The sequence below is a fragment of the Thermobia domestica genome, chromosome 10 (genome assembly GCF_964235325.1).
Source record: "Thermobia domestica chromosome 10, izTheDome1.hap1.1, whole genome shotgun sequence".
NCBI lineage: Eukaryota > Metazoa > Arthropoda > Insecta > Zygentoma > Lepismatidae > Thermobia > Thermobia domestica.
The window spans coordinates 222,862,786-222,884,299 of record NC_137463.1 but is presented as its reverse complement, the minus strand read 5'-3'; the positions used below and the strand labels follow the sequence as shown (position 1 = coordinate 222,884,299).

Here is a 21,514-nt window from a genome sequence, read left to right as displayed (position 1 = left end):
GAAAGAAAGATCTAGAATAATGTAAGATGGCAACGCAAACGATACGCTGACACAGAAAGAACTTCAAAATGACGTTTACACAACAGTAAAGTAAGCAAACATTGTACCCACACACATGCTTAATAACATCATATGTAATGCAGTGTTGCCAACTGACAAGTAAACCTTACGTTTGGGTGAATCGAGTTGCTGACTGAGACACATATGAGAAAGTAGTACTAAATGTGGTCAGTATTTCAGTGAAGTTGTAGGTGCGAAGCTCAAGGGGTTTAGGAGATACAGCTACCAGAACATCACATGGAAGTACAGAATAGTCTTCATACAGTTGGAGGTAAAAGTCCTGTAAGACCTCTTGTAACGACAAAAGGTGAATAACAAATATATGGGTACATATTAGGACTAGGGGGAAGTCATATAGTAAGGGTATGCCTGACGGCGGCCATCTTGAAATCCGCCATTTTGAATTAAGGTTAAGTTTTTAAAATAGGAATAGGGTCATGTGATACATGATTTAAGGCGCAAATTTAATCAGAAGAACAATGGTGACGTTAATTTTAATTTACGCGCAATTGGTAAAAAGTTACAGGGAAATTAAGTATTGTTGCTGCATATGTATTAGTCCTTTACCCCGCCTTGTAAATTTTGTGTTAATGATAATAATTAAATAAAGAGCAGGTGGATAAATATTAGGTCTATGGTAAGAGTTGCCTTGATGGCGGCCATATTCAAATCCGCCATTTTGAATCAGATAAAAGTTTTAAACAAAACGCATTAACACGGACACGTTGGATTTATGGTAAAATTTGCTATTAATAAGGTGTCAATGTTATGCGTTTTGTTTAAAACTTTTGTTTGATTCAAAAAGGCGGATTTGAACATGGCCGCCATCAAGGCAACTCTTACCATAGACCTAATATTTATCCACCTGCTCTTTATTTAATTATTATCATTAACACAAAATTTACAAGGTGGGCTAAATGACAAATACATGTGCTGCAACAATATTTAATTTCCCTGTAACTTTTTACCAATTGCGCGTAAAACAAAATTAACGTCACCATTGTTCTTCTGATTAAATTTGCGCCTTAAATCATGTATCACATGACCATATTCCTATTTTAAAAACTTAACCTTAATTCAAAATGGCGGATTTCAAGATGGCCGCCGTCAGGTATACCCTTACTATATGACTTCTCCGTAGTCCTAATATGTACCCATATATTTGTTATTCACCTTTTGTCGTTACAAGAGGTCTTACAGGGCTTTTACCTCCAACTGTATGAAGACTATTCTGTACTTCCATGTGATGTTCTGGTAGCTGTATCTCCTAAACCCCTTGAGCTTCGCACCTACAACTTCACTGAAATACTGACCACATTTAGTACTACTTTCTCATATGTGTCTCAGTCAGCAACTCGATTCACCCAAACGTAAGGTTTACTTGTGAGTACAAAATGAAGTTTTGTTGAATGGAAAGGAACACAAATTATAACATCTGGCAAATCTAATTGTATGTAGAATCGTACATGTGAAGTCGTGGTGTACAGTGTTGTAAGGATGGAAAGTAAGCCTAAATGAATTTCTATATGAATCTCGCATATAGTAGATTACGTACAGTACACGATTCTTACTAGTTGAAACCAAAATATGAGGCCACAAATAAGAATATAATAACTGAAGTACAAAAATAACATATAAAGCACAGTGTCGAAGAATTTTGCCAAAGGAAAATATCAGAATAGTACCAAAACACAGCACATAAGCTGAAATGATCCAAGATTCAAATAGGAATTCATATAGGCATATTCTCAAAGTTTGCTAACACTGTACATTAATACTTCATAGGTACGGTTCTACTCATAATTAGATTTTCTAGATGTTATAATTTGTGTTCCGTGCCATTTAACAAAACTTCATTTTGTACTCAGTTGGCAACGCTGCATTACATATGATGTTGTTTAACATGTCTGTGGGTACAATATATGTTTATATTACTGTTGTATAAATGTAATTTTGATCACTTTAATCATTCTGAAGTTCTTTCTGCGTCAGTGTAACTTTTGCATTGCTATCTTCACACGATTCTAGATCCTTGTTTCCTCTGTATCTCCCGTGTTTCTGAGTGTCAGCCTGTACAATTTTGGATTTCTCACTTTTCTTTACTTCTCTATCGAATGCGTATTGTTTGATTGGGCAATGCTACTATCAATATAAGATGTTTCCTTGTGAGTGTACAAGAAATGTTAACACTAATGAAGGTATTGTATCAATATTTGAATAGAAATAAGTTAGTTGTGTGGGAAACTAAATTCGTAAAATTTGGTTTCTAACTGGTGGAATTCTCCCAACCAACATAGCTTTTGCCTGACTGGTCTCCTGTTTTATGGTTGTCTTTGTTGATGGTGTCAACATCGTGGTGTTGATAGTAAGTGTTCTTGTATGAAAAGTTTAAATAGGATGAATGGAAAAGATATAGTATTCTCTGGTTCTTGTAGTGTTCCTTGACACACATTGGAAAAGTCACTCAAGTCATGTAACCATCAATCCCTACCAAAACTTTGGAGGCAGACATTCACCGAGTAATTTCAGCGCTACCTTAGTAAAGTTATGATAACATACACTGATATGGCCTTTGTCCATTCGAATCAGCTTAAGATCATTAATTTTTGATATCATTGTCTTTTAAACATAATAAAAGGCTAACATGTGGTTGTAATGTGTGATGACGTCACATATAGATTTCAATCATATAAACTCATAAAGTTTGACCTGTTAAGAAGTTACATGCATCACTCAAATGAGTTAAATATAAAGAAACACCTGGAAAGACACAACACCAGTGTAGAATGTTGTATTCAATAAAAGTGAAAAATATAAAGGTAACCAAGAAAGTTCTGTCACTTTTTCACCCACCAACTTCCAACATCGATATATCACCTAAGACGTACATGGTAGATCAAAAATAGTCCCCATGAGCATCGACGACCTTTTGACAACATTCTGGGAGGCCATGGATTCCATCGCGGTAGAATTTGGTGGTCCATGAAGCGAGGAAGGAATCAAGTGTATTTTACACCTCTACTAGAGATTTGAACTGACGTCATTTAAAGTGATTATCCAAGGAATGGAACATGTGAATATCGGATGGTTCAATTTCCACGGAGTATGGCGGATGCAGTAGTGTTTTCAATCCAAGGCGTAGAATGGTATCCCAGATCATCCTAGCCACGTGGGCTTAATGTTGTCCCGTAACAGGAGGACCCCATTGTGATTGAGAATTGCTGGATCCAGAGATTTGAGTTTTCCTTTAACACAGCTCAACTGCTGACAGTACACAGTTGCATTGATGCTTTGATCAGCTTGTAGTTGTTTCCGATGCAAATTGAAGCGAGCAGTCTACCAAACCCACAGAAGAACCTTCTCCTGGTGCAGTCCTGGTTTTGGTTGTTTCGAAACCGGTTCATGGAATGCTAACCAATGATGATGGAGCCGTGGGGCTTCGTACAGGACCCAGTTCTCCTCACATGTCAATACCCTGGCCAGAAATGGTTTCTTCCTCAGGCGAGACAGCAAATAAAGACAGGTGTCTGCTCGCGTTGCCTTCTGGCCTGGAGTTAAATCATGTGGGACTCATAAAACCAACTTGTAGTGCTTCCCAAGTTGATGGAGGTGATTCCGAATGGTTTCTCCCTCACACGGAATTTTATCTCCTGTTCCTCACATGCCTGTCCACTGTTCACATTAATTACTGCCTGAAAATCTACACTTTGTACATGTGTTTGTCTTCCGGCACATGGTGCATCTACGAGTGTTTCGTCACCGTTCTTAAACTTGTAAAACCACCGCTGTATTGTTCACGTGGTCACAACATTCTCTCCAGAGCCCTAGCATATCTCACACCCAGCTGAAGTGGCATTTGATACCAGTTTGAACTTGTACAGCATACATGTCGCTCTGTGGATGTCCCATGTTCACTCTGTCCGTACGAAAGTTCATAGTGTATCTGAATTGCCACACGGAAACAGAGTGTTGGATATACCCATACCAACAACTAGCCTTCGACTTATCTCTATTCGCATTCCACTCACTGTGTGAGGGCCAGTGGCCTCCATAAAAGGCAACAGTTTCTTGGTTACCTCTATAGTTAGAAAGTAAAACTGATTGAAAAGACACCAGGCTTTCCTATTACGAAGAAAAGGATTTCTTAAAAGAATTAATTTTGTGTGCCTTATCTATATTTTATTTAGTTCATTTTTTCAACCCAGTCACTTTTTGAAACAGACGAACCGTTTACAAAACGTTAGTGGTTCAGCATAAAACTAAGTAAAATGCAAATGATGTACCATACACATCCCTGTTACTCATATTAACAATCAAAATAAACCTTTTTCAAGTGATTAATATGTTTAATTTATGTAACTATATAAAATGTAGAGCATTATTTGAGTTCAAACAAGCACTGAGCAACGTTTGAACTAATAAGGTTGAAAAGAAATATTATTGAAATAATACGTAGTGAATTTATAACAGTTAGACCATATGGAACAATGTTCTAGTCAAGAAACATTTAGATCAATGGCCAATAAACGCGACCATTTTCAGGAATATGACAATATGCCTACGGGAAATAAACAAGCGTGTTTTGTTTCCAATTATAAAACAAAACATAGCATGGCTATAACTTTTAGATGCAACCGGAGGAAAAAATTGAAACCGAATGTGGTAGTTGATGTCTATGAATTCCACTTACGTGAAAGTTATCATGGCGGTATTCAAAAAGTATTCACTAACCCCCAATTTATAAAAAAAAAACACTCATACTCTCTATTATAATTTTTTTCAGTACGGCAAATGCTGACAACGGAAATTGTAGATTTTCCACAAATTTTGATTCGACTAATCTGAAGAATCCTGAAACCAAAGTTATTCCCGACTTGATTAAGCCATAATAAATAGCCATTTCTTGTTTTCTCGAGACGCTGTTGCTCTGTGAAAATTAATATTGAATTCGGGAGCGATAGTGGATATGTTTTACTTTCCTTTTTTAGTAGAGACAGAAAGTTCTCGATAAAATGTATTCCTAAGACGCTGAATGAATTCAATATAAACGATTCTTCCTACCTAGTACGTTCTTTGTACTACAATGATCAGTGTTAAAACTAAAAATGATACATTTCTAACACAATTTGAACAGAGATTTAATTGAGGAGATGGAACGTGTTCTCAGAAAACCCCTTTTCCAAACCGCTTCTAGTCATATTCTACTCGTTTTCTCATATTTGTAGGAAGAAAAACGGACTTAGCCGTTTTTTAAGACTACTTACAGTTATGTATAATAGTTTGAAAGTCTGAAAAAAAATGAAATTTATTACATAAATTGAAATCGTATTAAAACGGATTTAAAAAGACAAGAAAATTAACTTTTGGTCGTGCATGGATTATTCTAAAGTTAATTAATTTTCAGGCTTGCACTAGTGACTTTGAAAATGAGAATTAGAATGGCTATAAATATTCATAACTGTTGTACATAACTCAATAGAACACAACACTAATCCTTTATTTGTGTATTATACACCATTTCAGAAAAATGTTAGAAATATTCTGAATGTTTTTCCTTCTTTTTCTTTCAGGCATATAATGAACTTGTCTCAAAGGACATCTACTACCATCCCCCAAATACACCGGAGAAGATTAAGGTTACCCAGTGTCTTTCACATGAAGTTAGGGGCTTCGAAAGAAAACTATACTTCAATCCAGGTCTTTACGTCAATGATGGTGAGCTCGAGGCAGAGTAACATATATGACTATAACAGGACACATAACAATGCAAAGGAAAACTATACATTTCTTTCTAATTCCATCCTAGCTGTAGCGACGTGTCTATTACTGTCAGTCATTGAGTTTTAAGAAATTATTAAATTTACTATCAACACCAATGTATAAGAATAGAACAAAGGATGAATATAAAATAAATATACGGAATGTAAGAAAAAAGAGAATTACGCACCACGAACTGCAAGTATTGAGAGTAATGCATGTAAACTTCCATCCTTACAGAAAATATCACGGAAACCTATAACACAAACTCAGTAAAGATTTAATTTCACAGATACTACATAGTTTTAAATATATATTATATACTCCTATATATATTGTATATTACGCGGCAAAATTACACGTCATTGCAATGACCTGGAACCCAGGATTGCTAATGCAAAGTAACAGCAATTTAGCCTTTTTAATAATCTGTCAGACGACGACATTTATTATCGTTTGACATCAATTTACTTATTTTTGTTCTCAAATCTCACTCCACGCGAGTCCTATGAAGTAAATACACAGTTAAGATTGAAAGCCCTTGTATTACATACCATACATTACATTACTAAAACAAATTGAAACGTTTTAGAACTTTGCATTTACGTATTAAGTTCCAATGACTACTGAGTAACATAAATTAATATCAATTAATGGTAAGGAATTATACAATTTATGATATTAGTTTCCGAGCTGATAGTTTGACACTCATAATTAGGCATTGTATTGCTTCGTAATTAAAATATATTAAGTTATATGTTTCGTAATTTAAATTAAAAAATGTATGATTTTTATTTAAATTCTCATTTTAATATACAGAGAGAAAGATTCTTAGGTATGAAAACAGCTGATCTTGAGACAGAAATTTCTCAGGAGATATGCATAGTTCCTTAGAATAATTAAACAAAATAATATATAGGTTATTCCTTTTCTTAGGCGACAAAACTGACTATAATAATTATCGAGGCATTTCTCTTCTGTCAACAACCTCTAAAGTTCTTTCAAATATTCTATTAGCAAGATTGATCCCATACGCAGATGAAATTATTGGAGTTTTCACAGCGGATTTAGACAAAATCGATTAACTATCGACCAAATATTTACCATTCGCCAAATACTCGAAAAGATGTGGGAATACAATACCCCGGTACATCAATTATTTATTGCTTTTAGGAAGGCCTACGACTCGGTTAGGAGAGAAACATTATACAACGTTCTTACAGTACTTGGAATACCGAGAAAGCTAATTAGATTAATTAAGATATATTTAAATGAATCACAAAGTAAAGTCCGGGTAGGAAATTTTTTGTCCACGAGCTTTCACGTCGAGAATGGCCTGAAACAAGGGGATGCATTGTCGCCATTATTATTCAACTTTGTCCTGGATTACGCTATAAGGAAGATCAATGATAGCAACCAGGGCCTAGAGTTGAATGGGATTCATCAGGTTATGCCGTATGCTGATGATGTAAATTTAATAGTGGATGATAGGAGAACAATAGAAAGAAATGCGGAGATCTTATTAAACGCTTGCAGGGATATGGGTTTTATAAGTAAATGCAGAGAAAACAAAGTACATGGAAGTGCGTCGGAACAGTAATACGGCAAATTATGGATGCGTTAAATATTAAATAATACTTTTGATAAAGTGGATACTTTCAAATTTCTAGGATCAATATTAACAGACGAAAATCGTATCAACAAACACATTAAATATCGATTAAAAGCAGGGAATTCGTGTTGTTATTCAGTTCGAAATCTCTTGTAGTCGCTAATTCTGTCGAGGAATTCGAAGCTTAAAATATATAAAACGATAATCATGCCTGTTGTTCTGTATGGTTGCAAAACACGGTCGCTTACTTTGAGGGAACATCATAGAATGAAACTATTTGAGAACAAGATCCTGGGACTAATATTCGGACCCAAGAGAAACGGGAAAGAGGAATGGCGGAATCTTCATTACAAGGAACTATATAATTTATACGGTTTGCCGAACATTGTTAGGGTCATAAATTCTAGGAGGCTGAGGTGGACAGGTCATTTAGCTAGGATGGAAAAAAGTAGAAACGCTTACAAAGTCTTAACTGCAAGACGAATCTGAAAACGACCATTAGAAAAACATAGGCGCAGATGGAAGAACAATATTAAGATGGATCTCTTAGAAATAGAAATACAAAGTAGAAATTGAATCTGGTTGGCTAAGGACTGGAATGAGTGGAGAGCTTTTGTAAATGACGCATTGAACCTCCGGGTTCCATAGGCCATAGAGTTAGTCTAGTTAGTTATTATTTTTTGTTTATGAGTTGAATCCGTCTTGTAATTTCTGATGACATGGTTGTAGCCCGTACACCTCTGCGTTGGAGACAATGTTGGAGAAACATTCAGCCCACCCTGGTAATTTTATTGCGCGGAAACTTCCTGTTGGGCAACATAATTTTCAAGAAGTTTCGACTATTGGATTTTAAAACGCAATTAACTCTTGTTTGATGCAAAGTATCGGCACAAATTGTATGCTTTAGAATACACGAGCCGGTCAAGACCGGTTTATACCCCGATCAGCTTGGTGTTTGTATTCCTAATGGTGGCGAGGCAGCTGTTCACGAAACTCGAATTTATTTCTCTTCCGCTCACAGTGCTGCTAAAGTGGTCGTAAAGTTGGATTTTCGTAACACATTTAATGAGTGCTGAATGATTCCCTTCGATTTATCCGTATGTCCATCAATACTATGCTGAACCCAGTGATCTATTTCTCGACGGAAACACTATTTCTTCTCAGAGAGATGTACAACAAAGTGATACCCTGGGCCCAGAACTTTTCTCAATAACTATTCATTCTTTAGTTAAATCACAAGACACCGAACTAACATTTGGTACATGATAATAGGAAAATTGGTGGTGAACCCGAGGTGGTTCTTTCATCCTTAATACAAATAAATGAGAAGGAATCTGCTCTTGGCTTAGGACTAAACTCTTCAAAATGCGAGGTTGGTTGTCTTCGTTGAGATGAAACCACACTCAACAAAATCTTTACAAGATTTAATAGGGTTGCTCCAGGCATACGCCCTCTCACATTCCAGAATGCTTCTCTTCTATGTGCTGCTCTCACTTCGGAAGCACTTACTAACCTGCTTTTGAATAAAAGATCTAATTTGGAACTGTTCTTGTCTCGACTTTCCTCAATTTCAGCCCATTCAGCCTTTTTCCTTTTACGGGCGTCTTCAGCAATCTCTCGCTTAACCTATTATTTGTTTCGATGCTTTCCCTCTTGGCATGAGAATTCGTAGCTGGAAAAATATGATATTGTCCTCAAAAGTGGTCTTGAATCAATTTTGAACTGCTCCTTAATTGATGATTCTTGGATGAAAGCATGTTTAAATGTTGACTTGGTTGGTCTTGGTATTCGACGAGCTGTGGATATGGCGATTTCTGCATTCTTAGCGTCAAATTACGAATTTTTCGTTTATTCGAGGCTCCCTTCCTCAGGGTTATTGTTTGGACTCAGATAGTTTAGTTCAGGAAGACTCTAGTAGGTGGGCCAGTTTACCAGACACAAACCTCCCAGAAATCAGTAAAAGGTGTTATTAATCATCTTGGTATACACCAATTGCATCTCACTTACATAATCATCTGTTACAATCTGTTGGTGTTCTGGAAGATAAAGCCAGGCTCCTTGCTGCCTCATCACCCGAAGCTAATGCATGGTTGATTGTAATACCCTCCATGCCTTTAAGCCTTTATTTGTCAAATGAAAGCTTTCGAATTGCTATTGCTTTACGTTTAGGTTTAGCCATTTGTGAGTCTTTTCGCTCTCCAGCTTGTGGAGATCAGGCTAACCAACGTTGCCTGCATGGTCTTTCATGCATGAAGAGCGCTGGTAGATACACCCGACATTCCTCCGTGAATGATATACACTAGACTCTCGCTAATCCGGCCATTCCTTGCACTTATGGGTGACGGATTCGCGGAAGTGCCGCATTATTGAGAGGGTAGGTAATTTAGACACATAGGGAGTATACTGGCTGTACTTTACTAAATACAAAGACTCTGTTTATTCATTTACGTAGATAATTTAGTCGTTTAGTGTGTACTTATATAGTAGTATCACTCACTATGAGGCATGTCATGAATTTTTAGTTCTAGCAATGTTGATACGCGAGGTCAATCGTAACATGTGTCCTTTTAGAAGAAATAGTATATACTGAACTTTACTGTAAGAAAGTCTATTTGTAATATGTATAGCATTGTTTAACATTTTTTAATTAACAACATTGTTGCACACGATAATTCTTTCTCGTGCGTGCCATTTCTGCTTGACCGGCTAGAGTCAGGATGTAAGCCGAACTACTGAGAGGCCGGGCTATTGAGGGTCGGATTAACGAGATTCTGTTGTAATACTACGAGGCCTTAACACTACTGGAATTCCTTCAATATGGGAACCTTCTGGTTACTGTCGTTCGTATGGAAAGCGACCCGATAGCATAACAATGGTTTTATGGATGACAGGTAAATGCTTATTATGGAACTTCACATGCGCTGATACATATGCTTATTCAAATCTTACTCTATCTCTAATGAACGCGGGGGCTGTTTCTAATAGCAGAGAAGCTGAAAAACAAAGAAAATACAACAACCTTCTCGAAAATATTGATGTTTCCCTCCAATTACTATTCCGACTAGTGGCGCTTGGAGTGCAAGTACTCTTGAATTTATTAGGGAGGTAGGAAGACATATTTCTCTCGTTTCCGACGACGTTCGTTTTACATTTTTCTAGTACAGTGCACACCCGTTTCTATCCAACGTGGTAACGTCTTGTCGGTCCTTAGCACTTTAGTACTTGGAAAGGAACTGGTTAAGTGTTTGTTTTGTAATAAGCATAGACATTTAATTTAATTTAATGTCTTTTGAAAACTTGGTTGAAATAACTTGCGCTGTTTAATGCTGTTCATACGAGATTTCGAAATATCGCTGAAGAAATTGTTCTTCGTACAGAGTTATCGTTTACTTATAAGAAGATTTGTTAAACGTTTTAAGAAAAGTATGTTTTGAAAAATATATAATGTGTAATGTATATAATGCAATATACTTCGTTAGACATTTCTAACAATTACAATAAAAAGTATTATTGAATTCTCGGAAGTAAATTTAAAGACAAAGTTACATGCATCTATGTATTTATATGCTGTTGACATAAGCTTACATTGAATTTAAACTAATCTATTGATCCATTTATTTCAAATTATAAATTGAATAAATTAAAGCATGTCTTGGAGGAAGACCTTCATGCACTTGAACGTCTTGTATATTGTTTCTTTACATAACTGAATCAAAAGGTTTTACTTGCAATATTAATGAAGGATTAAATATGTAAAGAATAATTACGACTTTGTAATTTAGTCAGTTTACTAAATTGACGACACTGAGAATACTAACTATATCGTCGCTTTTGATCAACTGTACGCTTTTGATCAGATCTGTCGCTTCTGACCCTTGTTTATTTTGTGGTCAGTTTATGTTTTCCTGTCTTGGCTTTTCTTCTGTATGAGTCCCTTGTTTGTTTCTATATTTTGAGTCTGTCATTCTCGTTTCTTCGATTTCACTTCCTTGAAAATGAATTTACTTGCTTTTTGTATAAATTAAGCCTGTTGCTTTATATTTACAACAAAAATTTTAATATACACAGATATGTATATACATATATAGAATTACATCACATTATTATCTAATGGAGACTGCAACGAAAGAATAGAAAGAAAAAGAACGAAGAACAAAGTAGTAGTAGGTAGTAGCACATACTTTATTCAAGAAAAATAAGAGCAGGATTTATACGTAGGAAATACCAGAAGATTTACAAAGGTACAAAATAGATCTCGTTAAGAAGAGATTTAGAAACCAAATGAAGAACTGCAGAAGTAAGCCAGAACAGGATATGAATATTGACCACAAATTAGTTATGATTACGAGTCAGTTGAAATTTAAGAGGTTAGAAAAGAAGGAAAACAAAATACTCGATACTGACAAGCTAAAGAACAAGAAAATTCAAGAAAGTTGTGAGCAAGACTGTAGATAAGATAGCATAAAAAACAATGAAGGGATAAATTTACGAGAAATTGTCATTCATAAAAAATGGACTGATTACTACCCCAAGGGAAGCATTGGGTCACAAGGAAAATATACCAAGGGAAAGATGGATCAACAAGAAAATTTCGAACTGAATGATGAGAGAAGGAAATTGAAGAATATGAACAATAATGAAGCTAAAACGGAATATAAAAGAATAAGAAATCAGATTATTCGTAAATGTAGTCTTGCCATGGATGAGTATATAAGACGACAATATGAAGAAGGAAAAATTGGATATGAACACAGGAAAAGTAGATGTAGTTTATAGGAAAGTTAAGTTGAACTTGAAACCACAGAGATCAAAAACCAAAGTACTGAAATATAAAGAAGCATGATACGTACCTAATTGCAATCATTAAATTTTGAACAAATTGGCTTAAATGGCATAGAAAACGATTGTAATCACAGAAATCAGGTAGTACAACCAGTTGGTGTAGAATACGTCCAAACAGATATTAAGCACTTGAAGAACGACGTGTTTGAACGGATCAAATGCTTGTTACAAGAGCAACCTATTCTATTTGCTAAATCTGGGAACCAAATGTTCGACTGAAGCACTCAACTCACTAAATTTCCAAAATCAGTAACCGGCAGATATACCAAATTGACAGAATGAACGGCAAACGAATCTGTTAAATTTGAAAACAGTTTGGACCAAATTAAAGATAATATTACTCAAGTAAAAAACGAAGTTCAAAAGAGTTATTTAAGAATAATCGAAGTGTTAGTGACCAAAGCAGAAACAATAGGTATTTAATCACTATCTTTGTAATTTGCTATTTATAGCACCTAACCCCAAGTAATGCTATACTATTTGTAGATACGAAGACGAAAACAGACATTCTATAGGTGTACCCATACTTGTGAATAGCATAATTTGGAAGATTAAAAACAATTTATACTTAAACATGTATTAATGTTTACCAGATAAATTATAGGGATATACAATATGTTTATTCTAAACTGCTACTGTAGAAATGAGCAACATTACCTTAAATGGTAAGAACAATAAATAAATTATACTAAATTTTGCTCAATTTACATGCAACATATCTGATAATGTTGCTGTCACTTATGTTCCGCAAGAAAAATGAAACCCACGTCGTTATCAATGTGAGATCTCAGCTTGCAATATCGAGGTATCGTGTTGTAGCTAGTGAAGCGTCGTCAGAAGTAAAAAGTTACAGGAAAGGATAATCCATGGTTCTTTTCTATGTTCATTTCCCGTGTAATCATATAGTGAAACCATGTCAGTGGTGTTACTATTGGGGTGACAAGAACAACTAAGGAAACACAAAGATACTATATAGAAGCATTCACTAACAAAATTGTTACCCTATGTAGGTTACCATCAAGGGTGTCGCCTAAGGCTCTTTGAGAAATTATTCGATTGGTAGGTCAGAAGGATCCACCAACCTAATGTGACATAACCGGGGATTGAATCTGACTTAATTTACTCATTGCCAGCAAAATTGTTAGTCCTTGAATGTTGTGTGTATATGTGGGCAAAATTGCAATCTTCTCCTAGGCAACATTGTTAAACGTAAAAAAAAACTATTGCAAATTGTATGAAGCACATTTGGAGGGAGGTCAAGATCTAACACTTTTGGATATTTATACTTATTATATGTGTAATGGTACCATCCGTTTAATTACATACTATTACATCTCTGGCAGAGACGTGCCCAGTTTTACCGTCAGTGCTGAGAATGGTTCCCTTGAATATACCGTACTGATTATTTCCGTATATTGTTACAAGAGAAAGTTACAGAAATTTAAGATGAACTGGATGGAAAACTCAATGTTAACTATCAGGAATCCACTATCATTCCAACAAATGGGAAAAAATACACTTGCTTTATCGTAGCCAATAATTACCGGATGCAGATGGAGAAATCGTCCAGCCATATCTCAAGTTGTATCTGGACATGGAGAAGGAAATTTTAATTCGTGTTGGTCTTTTTAAGACATCCTTTTAAAAACACTGCTTCAATACAATGCAATTTTGTGTGTTTTGACTGTTAGGATATGTACAAAAGCAGAGTACTTAGTACTTGACTATGAATAAATTCGAGAGATGAGTGAGGCGTAAAAACTAAACGTGTGTTACGTGGTGTGCACACAGTGATAATTGTGTCGTCGAGCAATAGTTGATAATGTTAGTAGGTCGACAGAACACAAGTATTAACTGTGTCATTACAGCTTTTCGTAGGATAAGTGAGCTTTAAAATCATTGCAACATACCTTAATCTGTCTTTGTGTAACATATGCTATTCACAATACTACGAAAAGTTTCTTACCTTATCTTTCGTGGTGTGAAACTGAATAATATAAACTGCTACTAGTAAAATGTTATGTAAAGTAACACCTTGTACTGAAATTTATTGTATTTCTAAAGACTATTTTTGAAAATATTCCAAGACAGTTACAGTTACAGTATTCAAAATGTTTTTACTTAATTAATGTGTTCATATACAAATTATTGGGAAACTATTTTCTCCAATTGGATAATGTACTACATAAACATCATGTGCATGTGCATAACGGCCATCTCCCATATTTATTTTTTTTCTTCGTTCCACTATGTCGTTTATTGTACATTGTCACTGAGCTTTAGATATATTTCTGTACTTTCAGGTATAACCCTGAAAAATCTTGTTTTACATAAAATTAAATGTCAATTTCACACCATATTGTTCAAACGCAGACACCAAATGCGAGTGATTTGTTTGCAAAGCACTGTACGAAATTGGATGGAAGAATAATTTTCAGGGGAAATAATTTAAAGGATTTCATCAATCCGAATATCAGCAAATATATTATTATTTAAAAATAAGAAAATATAAATTACATACATCTAAGAAAATATCACAAGATTTCTTGTCGTTTCCAATGAACAATCTTGATAGAAGTAATACAATTGCTTTTTAAACTCATGTACCTAGTACAGCCACTTACAAAAGTACCTCTCCCCTAAGTCTTCTTATTGTATTACTTGAGATCCAGGTCATTTGCAGTTGTGAGAACGCCTAGATAGATACAACTCAACTTGCACGTAACTTTTCTCGGCACTGAGAAATCTTGTGCAGCAGTTGGTACATCTAATCCAGGCGTTTATGCAGGTAAAATTGTAAAGTAGGTGACTAACGAAACAGTTCTGCATTATAAGATGAAGCTATATGGTTCGGGTCGTATTTTCCAAAGGACACCATATATTAATCTCAATATTGCTGTGAATGTAATGTATCATTTCTTTATATACTATATGTTTAGAGAAATAAAAATACTAACCATGCATTTATCACGCAATGCTTGAAAGTAGCTGAAAATATCGAATCTAGAATAATCGCTGGAAATAAGTTTGTAAATGATTGCCTCCATTGAAATAACTTCTCCAGATTTCCTCATTCCAACATTTTTTCTGGAGAGAAGATCTTTCTTGTCACACTGAGTATGTATTGAAATTGAAATCGAAACCGAATCATCTGAAAAAGGTTTAACCTGGCCGGCATTCGAACCCGGGTCCGCTGAACAGAAGTTCAATACGCTAACCACTAAACTACCGCGTCACTTCATTTTTATGTGAAGTTTTAGCTAGTTAAAATCGTTGCATGTAAGACTACACAAAAGCGGGCAGCATTTACGCCGATCACAAAAGTTTCAGTGTTCGCGCGCTACCCTAGCCAGCTGTATGAAGTTGGTCATGTAAAATGTACAGAAAAATTTCAGCAAGAGAACAGGACCTAACCAACCCTTGCGGGGCTTCTAACCAGTTCCTCCTCCTCCTCCTATTACTACCACGACCACTATAACTACTACTGCTGCTGCTGCTGTTATTATTATTATTATTATTATTGTCACGATTATTATTAGTAGTAGTAGCAGTAGTAGTAGTATTACTTTTAATATGGATCCGTATAGTAAAACTGCAAGCTTATTTTAATAAAAAAGTGTTATGAGAATTTAAAAAAAGTAATCGGTAAATCACTTTTTTGAGTGTTATTTTCAATCCTATTTTAATGAAAAATGTGTTATGAAAATTTTAAAAATCCTTGAGCTGGGTTTGAACCCACAACCAAAACTACTTTTATTTCTAGGATGTTGCCCTAGTACGCTCGGCCACGAGGGCCGACATCAATTGGCCTTAATTTCTGCTATATTTAGGTCATGATTCTTGGTGTCCTATCTGTATCGGCCAATATAAGATCAAAGATATCTGAAAGTCTTGGGATCCGCGAAAATGCAAGCCGGCAGGAATTCGTAATAGGTTATCCGTGACGAAATATTGAGGTTATCACTCCAGAGGCTGGGTCACTCTAAACTATTTACTGGGAAAATATTTTGTTCCGTTTAGCCAGAATTTTGTAATGGAGGGGCGTGACATGAAATATTGTGGTTACCCACAAGTGGCTCGATCAATCTAAACTATCTTAATGACAACGTACCCATATTGGTTTGTTAGGACAATAAAATGAGGATGTGTGTTAGGAGCAGAAACGGGACAGAATCTGTTTTAAATTAATACACATGCCGTTGATATATATACAAAAAAGAAGAAAGCTTGACTTGTTAGAAGTTTTTGAATTATGATTTGTGATACGTAATCTGATCATGGAATGAGATTTATGTTAACGATGTAACCTGTAATAATGATTAATTGTTAAATATATAGTAAAAATTGAAACGTTGCCTTTTAAGCGATATTTAGATTATGCATTTTTAGCATTGCTGAAGTATGTTAGTAAGTATGTTAGTAAGTATGTTAGTAAAAAACTATGAAGAAATCTCGAGTAAAAGGATATTAAAAAATGAAAAAGATATAATCTTCTGAGGTATTTCGAACTAGCTTCTTCTTGTCTTTTCTTCCTCTTTTTCTTGTCTTCGTTTAATGCCGTTAAGTGTAGCAACGAGATCTCTTTCGGCAGTGAACCCATCCTGCCGCGAAATGGATTAGTATTGCCAAGAAATTGAAAATTTCTTTAACAAGTGTTACTGGAATCCATGTTGCCAGGCTCATATTATTGGGGATTATTGGTATTTCTTAAGTTCTACCTGAGAGTCTCTCTGATCGTCATTTGTAATCCATAGGATTAGCATAGAGCTAGATGGAATTCCGTATGCTCCGTTATAATAATATTCATTAAAACTTGACTCCGCCCTGTTTCCCACACACAACGCTCCTCACAAAAAAGAGTAACCAAACGCTTGCTGTGGCTTTATATTTTCGACGCTGATTTTTCTAATTTCTTTTTTTCACCTTTCCTTAAATTTTTCACTTCTGGTCTCTTAGGGAAGAAGGGGTCCGGAACCCCGGACCTACACCTTGGCTATGTGCCTGCAGGAGACATTATTTTCGAATTCTTTGAATTGCACCAACACGTGTAGAAAAAGAAAGTTTTATTTTTAACTTGCGTAACTTCTAGTTTATTGTTTTATCTTTGTATGAGGAATTTGTGGTAGATCATTATTATTATTGCAAGGTCGAGTCTTGGTTACATATTTTATATTTTATGAATTTCTTGATTGGATTTCAAGCCTTTTTGTTCAATAATCAACACCAGTGATTTATTAAGAATTTGAACTTAGGAGGGGTGTTCAAAAAATCTAGGAGCGTGCAATCTTGCGTTATGGTCATGAAGAAATAGATATTCTTCTTAGAGCCTCTGTTAGAATTACCAAACAGATTATTATGAATGCAGGACAAGATTTAAGAGGACAAACCTGAAGGAAAATTTAGACAAAACGGACTAAATTCGAGCAACAGAATTATAGGTGCAGATTAATAAAAGAATGATTATTTTTTCTTCAACTGTAATGCATCTAAAATGTTATCTGAAATTCTTCACTTTTAATATTTTTTAAATGCGAAAAACCCAATAAAAGAAGTAAAACTGTTATAATAAGTATATATTGCACATTTTGATCTTCGCTAAAAAAAATTGATCGGTATTTCAGAATTAAAATCAATATCTATACCAGGGTTGCAAATAACCACTCGCCTGCGGCGAGTGGTCCATCGGTGCGGGTGCTTATTTAATATCATATCAAAAGAAAGTAAATTATTTTTATTGTGGGATGTGGGGTGGTAGATTTTCACTTGGGCATTAAAATTTTGTTGCTTATTTGCAGCCCTGATTTATACATTACTCAAAATTAAAGACTATTATATGCTACCACACAAGAACGACTTTTTAAAAATCAAATAGCATAACAGTTACTATTCGTAATTAAATGAATGGTCCTTACTGTAATACGCTAAACGCATTTCAAATGTGTTAAAGATATAATAAATAGGAATACCCATAACTTTTCATATTGGTATGTGTGAAAGTAATTAATGCTCTCAGTTTCTTCGGCTGATAATCGGATCTGTTAGTGCAACCGGCTCAATTTGTCACAAATTCTACATAGACATATAAGAAAATAAAGCAGTAGTTATGGAACCTAAACATAGAACTGCCTGTTTTTACAGGGGTTCATACAATTCAAGGAATGAAAAAATAATTTGTCATCTTTTCTTCATTGGAAATTAGAAGTTATGGTACAGACGAAATGGAATGGAAATCGGGAACCATGACTGCGACCGATAACCAGCACCGTAACTTAGATTCTTTTCAGGGGGACAAGCATTAATAAGCTTATTTAGACCCCTAGAAAAAGTTGATTTTCTAATTTTTGGGTCTCCTCTTTCTAACTTTCTCTTAATCTTTATGGGCTCACCGGAGCCTGTGGGCCCTCCCGCATGGCAAGTTCTGTGGTTGTGTTAGTTTCTCCCTGTGCCCATCCGATATATGACAGGATTACTAAGGGGAAAATATTGATAAATCTCAAAGCCATACGAATAAATATTATTTCTAGAGTACCTAATAGTAGACATTTTTCTGAAATGGGTCACGACTCATCTTTATTTTACTTGCCTTTTGTACGCTGTTTTCGTTATGCAATGTAGCGACCCTATTTGATGCTTCATTTCTAATTTCATGTTCATATCTCAAAATGCCCCCCTCAAATGGCAGAGAGCTTACCTGGGATTTGCAGTTTCCCCCCACAAGTTTCGGCTCTGTAGATGACGTAGCCTCAACTTGAACATTTGGTGATATTTTCCTCATTGAGCAACGTCTATATAGCTTGTTTTGAGTTAAACAAGGAAATCTCCAATAAGTCATTAAGACACGCACACAAGTTGCTTATATTTTCTTGTTTATATTTGTAATTATATTTTGTCTATATTTGTTAGTTTTTGTTATATTTGAGTATCTTTTTTATATGTTTCCATGAAACGATTCTAACTAGGTATTAGTTTTGGTTTAAGGTTAAGTTGCGCGGTAGGTGAGTGGCTAGCACATTGAACTTCTTTTCGATAGATGCGGGTTCGAATCCCAGCCAGAATGAAACTTTTCCAAGTGTTCCTGTTTCAATTTCAATTTCAGTACATACTGAGTGTGGCAAGGAAGATCTTGTCTTCCCTAGAAAGAAAAAGATGTTGGAATAAGGAGTATTGGAGAAGGTCTGTGATTGGAGACAGTGATTTACAAACTTATTTCCAGCAGTTGTTCTAGATTTGATATTTTCGTCTACTTTCAAGCATTTTTTGACTCCTGAGTGGTGAGTGTTTTTATTTCTTTGAATATACAGTATATAATGAAATAATACACAGCAATATTGAGATTAACATATGATGTTCATTGGACAACACGCTCTGAACCAGAGATATTGATCTCAGAATGGAGAAATGTTTCGTGCGTCATCTACTCACAATTTTACTTGCATAACGACTTGACTCAGTGCTACCAACTGCTGTCAGTGCCGAGAAAATTTACGTGTAAGTTGGGAAAAAGGAAATAAAAATTTATCTTATTGTACTATGACAACTATAATATATTGCAATAAGAAATTGAGAAAATAATTGAGAATAACATGTGTGTTATATCCTATATTGTGACATGTGTTGAAGGTAGTAAAACCCAGGATAATGCAAAATATAATGGAAGTTTTACCATTAATTTTAAAGTTTGAAAAAACATAATTTAACACCCTGGCACGAAGCAATGAAAAGAGACCAGTCAGTGGAACTAGAATTGTTTAAATTAGTACATTTTGTTCAGTTATTAGGAAGGAAAAGATCAATAATATACTTTCTTCTTTCAGGAGACATAAGTGAAGACCATGGTAGTCTAGAAGGCGACACTGCAAACGAACTGATTGATGAAGTTAAGGCACAAGAAAGAACTAAAAATCCTCAAGAATTGCAACGTTTGTTTGACTTACTTTATTTTCGATCTTCTATGGAATATTTGTCCCAATGTATGCAAACACTAAATCCTGAGGAGAGAGAAGATTTTCTATCTGAAACCCATAAACGACTGCGTGAATTGCACTTGTATAAATCTTAATGTAAAGGTGTAGGTACCTGTGTATTATACACAGAAGCATTTGGTGATTATTAAACATGATAATTCTTGTTTCTCTTGTTCTAGCATATCTTTTTTATGTGTATGTCGTCCTAAGGTTTAATAGCACTAAGAAGTGATTTTGTTAAACACATTTTAATAGCAGGTACACAGTATCTAAAGTAATTTCTTTGTGGTTAGAATAAAAATTTTAATAGTAAGTTCTACTTATATTTGTAATATTTTGTTGCTTTTTTTGTTAGTTTTGCTGATCTATAACATATATTGTAATCTTCATTTTATCGATATTATAGTGTCAAGGCTAAAAATAAGTGCAACAGCTGAAATTAAATAACCTGAAACAAATACTTCCGTTCATTTATTAAAATGTTTAAATAACGAGACGGGTAAATAGTCAGATATATCAAATTAATAATTAATAAGGAACTATTATTTGATGCTTATCTATGCTAGGTGCATCCAAGAAACCTATTTCTGGGTCATACCATTAAACTTTCGCAACTTGGAACGCCGGTGAAGCTTTAGGGCCAGCTTTGTTAACCACGGCAAATCAATCCGTAGTGTCTAGAATTAACACTGAATTAACTATCTTGAACTTATATGATGGGACTATAGCTGGAATCCGTACACTGTTAGATGTGAGCTACTATGGCAGCAGATATTAGATTACATTTAAATTTTATGAATAGGGCAGTGGTGTGTCAGTGGTAGAGCATTCACTTCTATTGCATGAGGTCTTTGGCTCGATCCCAGCTCGCCTCAAGTGAGCTTTGTGGTGTACAAACACCGTATGGGTGGGTTTTCTCAGGATTCACCCATTTCCTTCCACTTTCTTCATTATACTATTCAATTTATGTCGCAGCATCACCGCCTCCTTTGGTTTAGCCGGCATAATTGTAGGACGTAAAATTTAAAGATTTCATTGCATTTCATTTAAATTTTATGAAGTGTGAAGTAGGATTGTTAGCAGTTTTAGAAGTTCAAATGGAAGAGTTATATTCACAATTTATTAACAAAACACCTGAGATAAAACTTATCGCAACCTCTTCACCATTCCTACTTCTTGTAGCCCTTTCACCTGATGCAACACGTAATTTGTTAATCGGAAAATTAAAAACTCAAAATTTTTCTCTTTCACGTCTGGACCTTTCTCAGCATATTCAGAT

At 35.1% G+C, this 21,514-nt stretch overlaps 1 protein-coding gene across 1 annotated transcript in view; it reads left to right on the top strand.

Moving 5' to 3' along the window:
* Positions 1-20,649, top strand: part of LOC145662184 (caspase-3-like) — a 207,984-nt gene extending 187,335 nt beyond the window's left edge. The window contains exons 8-9 of the mRNA XM_081727516.1: positions 5,631-5,775; positions 20,086-20,649. Coding sequence (XP_081583642.1) covers positions 5,631-5,775; positions 20,086-20,330 — 390 coding nt within the window. The 3' untranslated portion in view covers positions 20,331-20,649. The remainder of the gene's footprint in view (positions 1-5,630; positions 5,776-20,085) is intronic.
* The last annotated feature ends 865 nt before the right edge of the window (positions 20,650-21,514 follow it).